Consider the following 12,576-nt stretch of genomic DNA (forward strand, 5'->3'; position numbering starts at 1 on the left):
AGGTGACACGTTCGCGTGACATAACTACTCAGCATCATGAACACGCGTTACATGCAAACACGTAATATGATTATTCGCGTACTGTAGCTCTGTTGAACTGAGGGAGTTAATTAGATTTTTCCAGGTATCGTTCAGAATGGCCCCTTGATTTCTGTTTAGGTTACTTCCTGTACATAGTACAACTGCCGCTTCTTTAAATACTTGATGTCTGTAATCCTCATCTACGTAGGGCATGGAGCTGTTATTCCAGTCTATAGTGTGGTTCAAAGTTGAAAAGTGATGTGCCAATCCTGAGGTGATCGTTCTGTTGTGATTAACATTGCCTACATGTTCTTTCTGTCTTATTTCCAGGCTTCTTGAAGTCTGTCCAATGTAGGAAAGACCGCACATGCATGGAATATTATACACACCTGGATATTTATAAAATGGCACACTGTCTTTAGGAGATCTTAGGACCTGTCTTATGCTATTTGTTGGTTTAAATACAACCCTGATGTTATGTGTCTTTAACAATCTTGCAATTTTTGTGGAAGTTGAACCTATAAAGGGGATGACTGCTGTTGAAATTTGCTGGGCGACTGTTCTTTCTTGTTGGTTATTTTTGTATAGAAATTTGTTGATGATGTATCGAGGATAACCATTTTGTGATAGAGTTGTAGCTATTTGAGACAGTTCTGTTTGAGCTTCTTCCTCATCAGAGATAAATTTTCTAGCTTGATTTCTTATCATGTGGATGATGCTGTGTTTCTGTGACCTATGATGGTTAGAAGAGTAATGTAGATATCTTCCAGTGTCCGTTGGTTTTTTGTAAATCGACAGTTTGATACTGTTTCCTTGTCTTTTTACTAGTAAGTCCAAGAAGCGTTGCTGTTCGTTATTTTCTACTTCTAGAGTAAATTTTATTTTATTGTGGAGTGCACTGATTCTGTTAACAAACATATGTAGACTTTCTAAGTTGTCTTTCCATATGATGAAGATGTCATCCACATATCTCCACCATATAGAAGGTTTAGGAGTAATGCTGGTGAATATTTCATCTTCAAATTTCTCCATGAAAAGGTCTGCACATGGTGGCGACAGAGGGCTGTTCTTTGTAAGAACATAAGTACGTTATAAATATATGGTCGATGTAACAATAAGTCTTTATTTTGTAACACTTTATGACCAAAAACATGTACAATTTAGAAGAGATTGAAATTAATCAAGGTGTTAGACAGGGATGTAGCTTATCACCAAACTCTATTCAATATATATATATATTGATCAGATTATAAAAAAATGGAAAACAACAATAAAACAAGGTATCTGGTTAGCCAGAAAAACTGTTATCAAGACAATGCTGCATGCAGATGATCAGATTATATAACAAGACAATGAAGATGACCTTCAAAAATCAGTTTATGAATTAAGCAAAATAAGCCAACAATACAATAATTTCACAATGTGTTCTAATAATAGAACACATGACAGTTTAATTATTTATGTTGCATAATAACATATCTAAACTATATCAACGAAAAAAATAAAGAAATTTCAGAAAATCTGTGGAACAGAAACTCCACTAAAATTTTATAATGTAATGGCCACTACCACTCTATTATGTGGTTTGGAAACATGAAACTGTTCAAAAGAAAGATGAAAGTAAAATACAAGCTGCAGAAATGAGATTTTTAATAGCAATTAAAGGACACACAAAATTGGATGCACACCATATAAAAAATGAGGACATCAGAAGAGAGCTAGATATTTACAACTTAATGAAAAGATCAAGAAATATAGAAAGAAATGGAAAGAACATCTATTTAAGATAGAAAGATATTGGCTGCCAAAAGAGATGGATAAATATAGACTAAAGGGCAAGAAGGAGAAGTCAGCTGCAAGATGGAAAGACCAGTGAAGCCAGAACAGGCAAATACCTAATCCTTGAAGAGAAGAAGAAATAAATAACTAGAATAAAAACGTTAAATTACACATATATAGTAATTAACATTTTTATTCTGGTTATTTATTTACATGTACTAATTGCAAAGTTCTGATAACATCTAATATGTGTAATTAATCATTTCTAGTCTCTTTTCTGTACAAATTTTGCTAATACCTTTGATGATGATGTAAGTCTAATGACTTACGAAACTTGTAGGGCTACATATTATTAAACTATTTATTTATATTAAAACATGTAGTCTCAATACCAGAATTAATAGTTGTAATATAAGTTCTGCAGTGGCTACATCAACATAATTCAGAAGGCTTGGTCTCAAGGCTGAATCTGTGAGCAGTTGAGAACTTTTATTACACCTATTTATAAAAAAGGAAAACAAAACAATGTAAGGATTTTTCAGAATTTTTTTACTGAGTATTCTATGAAAATTTATGCAAGTAATCATGAGAAAAGGTTAAGAATGACTGAAAAGAAAACGGATGAACAAATACAAGTTCCCAAGACTAGAATTTTACCTTATGAGAAATAGCTAATAAGAAATCCTTGGTCATTAATTATTTCATGTAAAAAAGAATCCATACCTGAGATTACATTGGATTCCATCTGAATTCTCAATCAAGAGAAGATTCCTTTCCATAGAGTGACAATAGCTACAAATTTCTAGGCTTTCTAATAGTCTCAAAATACTGGATTCCTTTATCCCCCCACCCTCAGTTATTTACATTATACAAATTCAAGATCCGCCAAATAGAATACTGTTCTCATGTTTAGAGATGTTCTAAAAACTACTTTAAAAATCTTAGATATTATACAATAAATGGCAACCAAAGAGATTAATGACTCCTGTTACTAATGCACTTTACTCCCTAAGCACACCAACTCAGTCTGCACTTTATTTTTACAGATAGTACTCATAAGCAATAACAATATTCATCTTTGTTTTTGTCTATAGTTCTGCTTATCTTTCTCTTTCTCTCTCTCCTGGCTGCCAAGTGCATTGCATTTCAGATCCCCAACAAAGTTGAGGGTTTGAATCCCAGTGGCACAGATGATTGTGAAAGTCTTTAGGTAGTAGAGGATTTTCAATTCTCAATGTAATATCACCATTCTGCATATTGGAGACCTGAAGCTTAAAAAATACGTTTAGTCACTAAGGCAGAAGACAGATCATCTAACACTCAGTCTGCCCATAGTACTAAATGAATGATAGGCATACCACCTTTCATTGGTAGGATTCACATAACCTACAACACTAACTACTACTCTTCTTTCATCCCTCCTATTGCATCTTGTGGAAGAGATAACCATCACAGTTTTAGATTATAGTTTGTGGAAAACACCAGTATGGCGTTTCTAACACACTATAGTCTAAAAAATTCCATATAAATAAATCTCTACTATTTTCTTTGCAACTTTATTCACTCACAGTATTAAGGCACTTTAAAAATAAACAATATAAGAGAATAGAGAGAGAGAATAATTTTCTACTTTAAGAGAATGAAGATTATTTTTATTTTTTGAATTTAACAAATTTATCATCTCTGTTAGTAGTATTACTCATGTACAAATCTGTTAATTTCATGAAAATTGCCATATATAAAATTTTCAACTGTATCTTACCAACATATATTCAAACTGAACATTAATATCCTCTTCTGTGAGGGCATTTAGATTGCTTCCAAAATCTTGAAAATGATCACTGAAATCATCTGACTGTGGTCTTTGAACATGAGAGAATTTTTTATCTTTTTTACCCTTTCCAAAGACATCCAACTATTATATACAGAGAGGGGAAAAAAGTAAGAGACTATATAATGATGTAATAAAATAACATTACATGATTTATGTAAATGATTTTCCCATTATCCATTTTTTCCCTAATATCTTTTCTACTATTACCAAAAGTCAATTTATTCACAGATAATGAAAAAAAAAAAAAAATCTTCACACTTAAATACATCAAAAACAATTTTTTTGTTTGTTCTGGAAAATTCAGCAATAGTTGCCACACATGTAAATTAATGTTCCTTTAATGTTAAATATTTATTTAATATATAGAAATTCAGAATAGCATTTTGGAATACCTCTAATGAGTTAAATTATCTTGTAGCCTGTAGCATAAAAGAAAGTGAATACTTAGTCTAGCCATAAATACTGTTACAACTTGAACAGCACATAAACCTTTAATCTATCAGTAAATCATTTACAGCTTTCAGGACACAAAAACCACATGTACAACATACATATAGCAGCACTCAATATGTGAAATGTAGCTCTTTTGCCTTCATGGATGCCCGAATTCTGTGAGGCTACATATTGATAGCAGCACACACACACACACACACCATCCAATGGAAATGCTGCCACTGCTCACTCCAAATCCAGCCTTCAGGCTGACAATACTATTGTTACTTGCAGACTGCTCTCTCTCTCTCTCAAGCTCTGAGCAAGAGAAATTTGAAGTCCCACAGATTCAGATTGGGACTTCCAGACAGTTAATCAAATGGTGATATGCGGTCGGGCACATTTGTTTCTGTTCTTGTATGGTCCTCGCCTTGTGTACATCGCAGGTTCCAGCACAATGTCTTGATATACCCATTTCTCACAGAAATGCAACTTGGATACACCCCTGTTAAGTCACTCCCCCACCAAATCATCACTGTGGGATGATGACTTATCTGAATCCTGAGTGCTATGTTACCATCCGGGGCATATACCCAATCATTTTAGTGGTTAAATGACTCTCCAATGGTAAGAGATCTTCTCATCTGTGAAGAGGATATCTCTGTGGCTGTTATTTGCATAACGCAAGAGAAGCACCTTTAATTTAAATACCCTCTGCCACATAAGTTGTGGTGTTAGGAAGTGTCCAGTAGAACGATGATATGCTCTCATCCTCAGGTCATCAGTTAGTGGCATTCTCTGTGAAATATCCCTTTCTACATTCTCACAGAATTACTGCAAAGGTATGCCTTTACATCCCTCACAAACTGTTGCATCCTAACACAGCATGGTCGACATATTCTTTGGAGGTCAGAGACATCTTCTGTATCGTTATGACAGTTGATAATCTGATACACAAATATCCTAATAATTCCATGTGTCATTAGCATGTTGAAAATAACAGGTGGCTACAATCCAACCTTGAAGTACTATTACAGCTACATGGTTCTCGTGATCTCCCCACTGCATGTTAACCTGTACAGCTAATTCTCTCTCTCTACGGATAAATACGCAAATTTTGGCTGCGTACAGCACCATTAACTGAACCATGCTTGTGTAATTTCATGGGCAATGCAGGGGGGGGTGGAAGTTGCAGCAGTATTTATGACATGATTAACACATTGACTGTCACATAGACCAAGGAAAATTTTTTTCCTTGGGGCTAGGCTGTTTTATTATGAAAATAGAATAAAAAATTTGAAAACAAAATGATCCTTTCTAATTTAATGAAATTTTTTTTTTATTGTTTTCTATGCATGAGTTATATAGTTATATGCAACTAACGCGGCACTAGAATCAATTTTTACACCACACGCCATGTGAGTTGTATGTGACTCACGAATACTTATTGAATTTGTTTCTGAGAATTGAATCTTTTGTCATTCCTCAAGTATTTTGTTGTCTCTGGAGTGTGCCTTGGGTGGTCCTGACTTGTTCTCTCATGAACATGGGCTCTGCCAGAAGAAGATGTACTGTGTGCTATGAAAAAACACAAGCTGAGAAAGGATGTGGATATACCATGAAAAGATGTAAATAGACAGCATGGAAATGCAGCAAATGTAATGTGTACTTTTGCGTAGAATGCTTTTTCCTAAAACATACATCAATAAAAAAGTAATATAATTAGTAATGTAAAAAGTAATGTGAAAACTTGAAAAATAGTTCATAAGGGTAAAGTATTTTTCTTGACTTGTTAGGCTTCAGTGTAATTTAAAGGTAAAAATAAACAGAAAAACAAAATTTATTGACTTCTATTCATTTGATCCACATATTTAGAATTAAATTGGCAATATTAATTGTAACAATTTTCACAAATTAATTGTAACAATTAACAACTGCAGGGTTTTGCCTGGGGGGAGGGGGGAGGGGGGGGAGAATCCATCATGTAACGTGTATGTTAAAGCATGGCAGCGATAGTTGCCTGCACACCACGTGGCTCCCAAGGTAAAGAGATGTGCGAGTTTATATATATGCTTCATGAGGCCCCGAGGCTCAAAACTAGCATGAGTTAAATACAACTCACATGGCAATTAATGTGTTAACTGAACAATATATTTAAAATTTTCTCAAAATTCATCTGAAAGCATAACAACTCTGAACACTAGTATTATTTCAACATTAATATAAGATCTAAAAATCCCTATCAAATATTTATGCATTATAAAACAGAATTGTTCCTGATATCCATATGAAGTGAAATTTTTACAAAATTTATACTTACCAAAAAGTTTAACAGGCTCAAGTAAACTAAAATTACACAAACAAAAAATTTATATAATGCTAGAAAAGCTTTTAATGGGCTTGTGATGAACTGCAACATAACTTGAATTTGGGTTTTTAATAAAATAAAAAAAAATTATAAGATTTTGTAAAATATGAAAATGTTATATGTGTCGATGAAATATTAGTTGTATCTCACTCTACAGCTAATTATATCAAAGCATAATGTACAACAAAATACATCTTAAATTGGTAGAAATTATACTGACACTGTTGAAAACTGTGAAAAAAAATCAATAGCATGGGAGTGGAGGGGAAAGCAGAGCATGTGTACAAAAAATGCTTTTTTTACACCCATTCCACTTTTTTTTTTTTTTAAGTGACTGCAACTCATGAGAAGGCTAAGGTTTATTTTTATTAATTTTATATTTTTAATTTTTTTTCCTTACATAACCTGGAAACCCTCCTCTAGAAACCATATGGAATGTTTATTATTATTATTATTATTCGTAACACCTCCAAGGAGTCTGAAGACTCATGGCAGGAGATCACCTACTGTATAACTCTGTCTCCACTACTACACCGAACCTCTACTACCAATCACCTACATCAACGCCATCTACTTCCCACAACCACCACAGCTAGTATTTTTTTGTCTATAAATTGTGTGTGTTCTGATGGGCCAATTTGTCTGTATGTGGGATGAAAACCCCGAGTTTTCGGGAGAGAAAAAAACCCTGCTACTTCTGGTCTCCAATAAGCAGAGTGGTGGTCTAACACACTAGGTAAGAGATGAAATTCATCTTGTACCTAAAGACAATCAGAAACATCTATGCTCATAGCAAGATTCGAACCTACAACCTGTTGGTTTGAAAGCAGATGAACCAACTACTCAGGCAACCAACCAGCCAGCAAATTTACTTTCTTTCTATATGGTATGATACTTTGCTGTTCATTGTCTTCCCTCCTCCAACTGACAAATTATGCATTCATTCAGTTCAACACTTGAAATTAAAGTTCAAACTGCATTTATTTCTTTTTTCTTGTGGCAACAGTGGATAAATTTTTAATAAAAGTGAAAGAAAAAGCTAAAGGACCGTAGGTATTAAGTGGTAGAACAATCACAATCAGCAAATTACAAAATATCACGTTTCAAGCCCAATTTTAAAAATGCAGCAACTGAAGAATGTCTCCTGGCAAATAACTTCCACAGATATCATCACTTTCAACTATTTTCAAATCAAATTTCTTTTAATGTGATATTCATTTTTATATTGTTCAAGACCAGGTGGTGGCAATAGTCAATCCTATTTCAAATCCACTGTATCTGAAATAGGATGCGACCACCACTTAATGTTGAACAGAATAAAAATGAATTACATCATGACCCAATCTGAACCTATCATTATGAACAATAATGCAATCAAAACATGTTTTTGTATGAGGTTGTCCGATGTGTTTTGTCCTGTTGGCAATGAGGCCAACAGGACAAAACATATTTTTGGTATGGACCCGAGGGTCCAGAAGAAGATGTGGGCGACATGCATCAGCAGGTTAGCACAATGAGTGCAGGCTGAGTAATTATCATAGAAGACTTACTATGGTGATATAGATTAGGAGGAGGAAAGGGCACATGGCAAAATGGAAATGGAATTTATACAGTTACTAAGGGATAATTACCTGAAACAGCATGTGATGGAAGGGACCAGGGGTCCGAGAGTGCTGGATCTGGTAATAGTACCAGAACATCTACCTATAACTAGTAGCAATTATGTCTAATCAGGGAATTAGACCTTGCAGTCTTATCCTGGGAGGTTGCTCACCATGCAGAAATTTCAGTCAAGCAAAGGTTTATGTGGAACTACAAAGCTGGCAATTATGAGAAACTTAGGAGGCAACTTGGGGCACTGCTATTACATAAGAAATTACAAGTTATGAATGCCATTAGTGCATGGAAAGTAGTCAAGGAATTTGAGAATGAGCTGGAAGTGCAATGCTAGCTGGTCTGCATCCCGATTAGAATGTGGTGTGTTCGAATCCTGTCACTTGAAGTTTAGTTTCTTCCTTTGCTGGCCTGATTGGCCGAGTGGTTAGCATATCCACTCTCCAGCCAAAAGGCTGCAGGTTTGAATCCTGTCATGGGCATGGTTGTTTGTGATTGTCTGTGAAAATACTAGTAGTGGTGGTGGGCAGTAGATGGAGTTGGTGCAAATGATGCGGATCACTATAGTTGGAGGATTGAGTGGTGGAGATGGAGAGTTGTAGAGTAGGTGCCTTCCCTCGATGAGTCCTTGGATTCCTTGGAGGTGTTGCATAGTAAAAATAAATAAATAAATAAATAAAAAGTGGATGACTAGCAATATAAAACAGGAGCTGCAAAAAGCATCATGGAAGGAAGATAAACAATGAGGTGATCAGCAGCATGCCCATGAGCAGTATAAAGCACAAGCAAGAAGGGTAACTAATATGGTTAGGAAGGCTAAATCGGAGAAAAAAATTAGCTAAACAGACCAAAGTAAGTCCAAAAGAGTTTTTTCACTATGTAGCAAGTAAGAGATAGAATGATTATGGAAAGATAACTTGACTCAGTGCTGATGGTAGGAAAGTGAGAGAAACAGAAGAAGTGGTCACTTTGCAAGGGTATAACATCCAGGTGGTGACTTTTGCAGTTACTGAGGTGACAGAGACTGAAGTGAGCATTGAGGTAATTGAACTGGAGATACTCAGTATATTGAAAAATATCAATATGAATACAGCAGTAGACCTGGACAGCATGTCAGCTCATGTGCTATGAGAATGTGCAAGTGAACTGGCAGTGCCTCTGACAAAGTTGTTTAATCTAAGTCTCAGTTTGGCAAGGTTTCCAAGGGAGTGGAAAGAGGTTAAGATAGTTCCATCAGATAAAGGTGGCTCCAAAACAGAAGTGGCAAAAATTACTGACCAATTAGCATTTCTGGAGTGGTGGTTAAAGTATTGGAGAAGTTGGTTAAAAGCAAAATTCAGGAATGGAAGGATAGGAATATGATACTCTATAGGGGGCAGAATGGCTTTGTAAAAGGTAGGTCCTGACTCTGTACTTAGCTCACAATCAGGTTACAAATCAGCAGAAATGAGATATGTAGAAGACAGTTTAATCTTAAATTAGAAGTAGGTGCATATGAATCACTTAGAGAAAGTAATATTAAACCTGATATTCGAATATGGTATATAAAGATAGTTCCCCCTCCCCTCTCACCCATAAAAGGTGATTTGCAAACCTATAGTACATTTTGTATGAAAGGAAGGCTAAGTATATATATATATTTGCATTTTTTAAAATCTATTTCTAATCTAGAAATCTTGCTCTAGAGACCAAATATGGAACTTTTGCAAGCAACTTCAGGCCACTAATAAGTGGGGTAGTGGTGGTCTCACACCAGATGATGAAATTCATCTCCCACCTAAAGGCAATCAAAACATCCATGCCAACAGCAGGGATTTGAATCCCAGCCTGTTGGTTGCAGAGCAGGTGCACTAAACTACTCGGCCAACCCAGCTGCCAACTTTACTCAATGCTGATTATGTTATCCTCTTAAATAAATCTGCTTCAAATATTCCAAAGCATAAATATTTACTGTGGCTAATTTGGTATGAATACCAACACCAAAAAGAAACTCTGAAAGCAAGCAAGAAAACAGAAAACATCAACTGTAATCACAGTAGGAAACATGTAGAACAAATAACATATTGCAACTATTTAAGCAGAATTTTTTTTTTATTGATGATAAAACTAAATATGGAAATTAATAACAGAATAAGTAGGGAAGCCAAATGAATAAATTTATATGGAACAAGAGTGAAATCAGCTGAACCATCAATCTAGAAGTATATAAGATTAAACAAGGTCCCCCTACTGCTTTTGTCAGTAAAGATGATGTTCCAAACAATTTTAACAGATTGAACAGCTGGTTTAGAAATAAAACAGTTTATCAAAGATGGAAGATCACTGCTAACATCAGTGAAACCACATAAAAAATATTTTTGAAAACATGTAGCCATTACTATTTAATAATGTGTAAACAAGCAGATATCTAAAATGGTATTTAAGCAGAATGAGAGAAAGTTAGCAAAACAAAAGATTAAAGCAAATATGGAAGAAAAAATATACAGAGAAAGATCAAGGTACAGATAGTATGTTGCTGTTAGTACTTTTAAGATAGAAAATGAAGAGCTTAATCAAATCTGTGGAAGATTTCACAAATGAAGTGATTCAGGTGGAGACTGATAACAGAAAAGTAATATGGGGGTGGGAGGTCACTTAAGAGTCAAAGCTAGATAACTAGTAGGAAAATGCAGAGCCTTCTCTGCATTCTGCATTTGCCTGAAAATTGGAGCTTCAAAAAGTCCAATCTACCTCATCTTGTGGAGCACTCTACTGAGAAAGTAACCACTGAATACTGAATGAATCAGGATCGGTTGGCAATTTAGACACAGCTGACTAAATTATATTTTGTACCAGCTAAAAATTCAAAGGTGATGGTAATTATCATGTTAATGACAGAATGTTATGTCAGCTCGCATCGACCTGGTTAAACAAGGTACACACTGTTGAACAAAGAACAAGAGGCCAGACAAGATGGTTTTGAGAAAAATGAGAAAAGTGGACAGAATCAATGTAACCAGCATATTAAAAAAAAAAAAAAAAAAAAAAAAAAAAAAAAAAAATGGAGACAATCAGAAAAGAATGGATATCATTCACATTCAATGCTTACTAAATAACTTAAGGAATTCACAACACACAATAGCATATAAATTAAATTAAACTTTAATAACTATTTCCAATATTTCGGCAATGTCACGTTGTCATCTTCACAGGAACTTAAAATTTATAGGCTCCTTAAGAAGGCCACTTATTGGCCTGTAGAAGTTACAAACAAATTAAAACCATTCAACTCCATACCACCCCCGTATATATATAGACTCCCAAAAATACATAAAGAAAATGTGCCATTACATCCCATAGTGGATGGCATTGATTCCCCCACATACAAATTAGCTAAACATTTGGCCAAAGCGCTCACACGCTATACTGGCAACAAACCATCACACATAAAAAACTCAGCCCACTTCAAAGCCAGCATAGAAAACCTTACACTCCAACATACTGACATAATGGTCAGTTTTGACGTCTCCTCCTTATTCACAAATGTCCCAATCAAGGAAACCTTAGAGTTAATCCAAGCTAAATTTCCTCCCGATATCTCAGTCCTATTTCAGTTCACAATGAACTCAGGCTATTTCGCTTGGCAAGGAAAATTCGACAAAAAAATAGAGAGGACAGCCATGGGCTCACCACTCTCTCCTCCCTTGGCCAACTTCTTTATGGAGACTTTTGAAGAGAAAGCCTTAAACTCTGCCCCACAAAAACCAATCATATCACTTTGCTATGTTGATGATGTGTTCACTTTTGGCCACATGGCTCTGACACACTCCTCCCCCTTCTTAACACACTTAAACAACCAACACCTCAGAATCAAGTTCACCCTGGAAAAAGAGGAAAACAATAGCCTCCCTTTCCTAGACACACTAGTTACCTGCCAACCTGATGGAACCTTGGTTTTCTCAGTTTATAGAAAACCCACCCATACAGGCAGGTACATTCACTAACAATCCCCATCCCCTCACAACAATATGGAGTTATTAAGACACTATACAACAGGGCTAAACTAATCTGTTCAAATGGCAATGCCCTAACCATTGAACTAAACCACATCCTCAACACTTTCTCAGCCAATGGCTACCCCTCCCCCCACAAAAAAAAAATATGGAAACCAATAAACCACAACGCCCCCCACCCCACCTCTTCACAACAAGGATTACTCTAAATCCATCACCATTCCCTGCATTCGAGGTACCTTGGAAAAAATTACTAAAATCTTAAAAAAACATGACTTGACCTCTTGTTACAGACCATATAGAAAATTGGCATCCCTTATCTGCTCCACTAAAGACCAACCACTTCCCCTAGACCTACCTGGTATATACCAGGTCCCTTGCAGCTGTAAGCTGTCCTACTTCGGCCAAACAGGCAGGACAGCAAATATCAAAATTTCAGAACACAAGGATTACATCCGTTTTCACCAGTACAACAACTCTGGTCTTGCAGACCATGCTCTGGATGCATGCCACAGAATACGGTAGAAGAAAGTTAC

General features: G+C 35.5%; 1 protein-coding gene across 3 annotated transcripts in view; it reads right to left on the bottom strand.

Annotated features, from left to right (window-relative positions):
* The window catches only part of LOC150106717 (protein diaphanous-like), a 303,611-nt gene that overhangs the window by 250,458 nt on the left and 40,577 nt on the right, over positions 1 to 12,576 (bottom strand). For 2 of the 3 annotated variants that reach the window (XM_090393305.1, XM_090393306.1), the window contains exon 3: positions 3,563 to 3,715. In XM_090393305.1, coding sequence (XP_090249431.1) covers positions 3,563 to 3,715 — 153 coding nt within the window. Of the gene's footprint in view, positions 1 to 3,562; positions 3,716 to 12,576 lie in introns of those variants that run through there. The other variant, XM_090393307.1, reaches the window with a different exon arrangement.

Source organism: Typopeltis vanoorti, chromosome 5 (assembly GCF_054136105.1).
Source record: "Typopeltis vanoorti isolate ZY-2024b chromosome 5, IOZ_Tvanoo_1.0, whole genome shotgun sequence".
In the NCBI taxonomy this organism is placed as follows: Eukaryota; Metazoa; Arthropoda; class Arachnida; order Uropygi; family Thelyphonidae; genus Typopeltis; species Typopeltis vanoorti.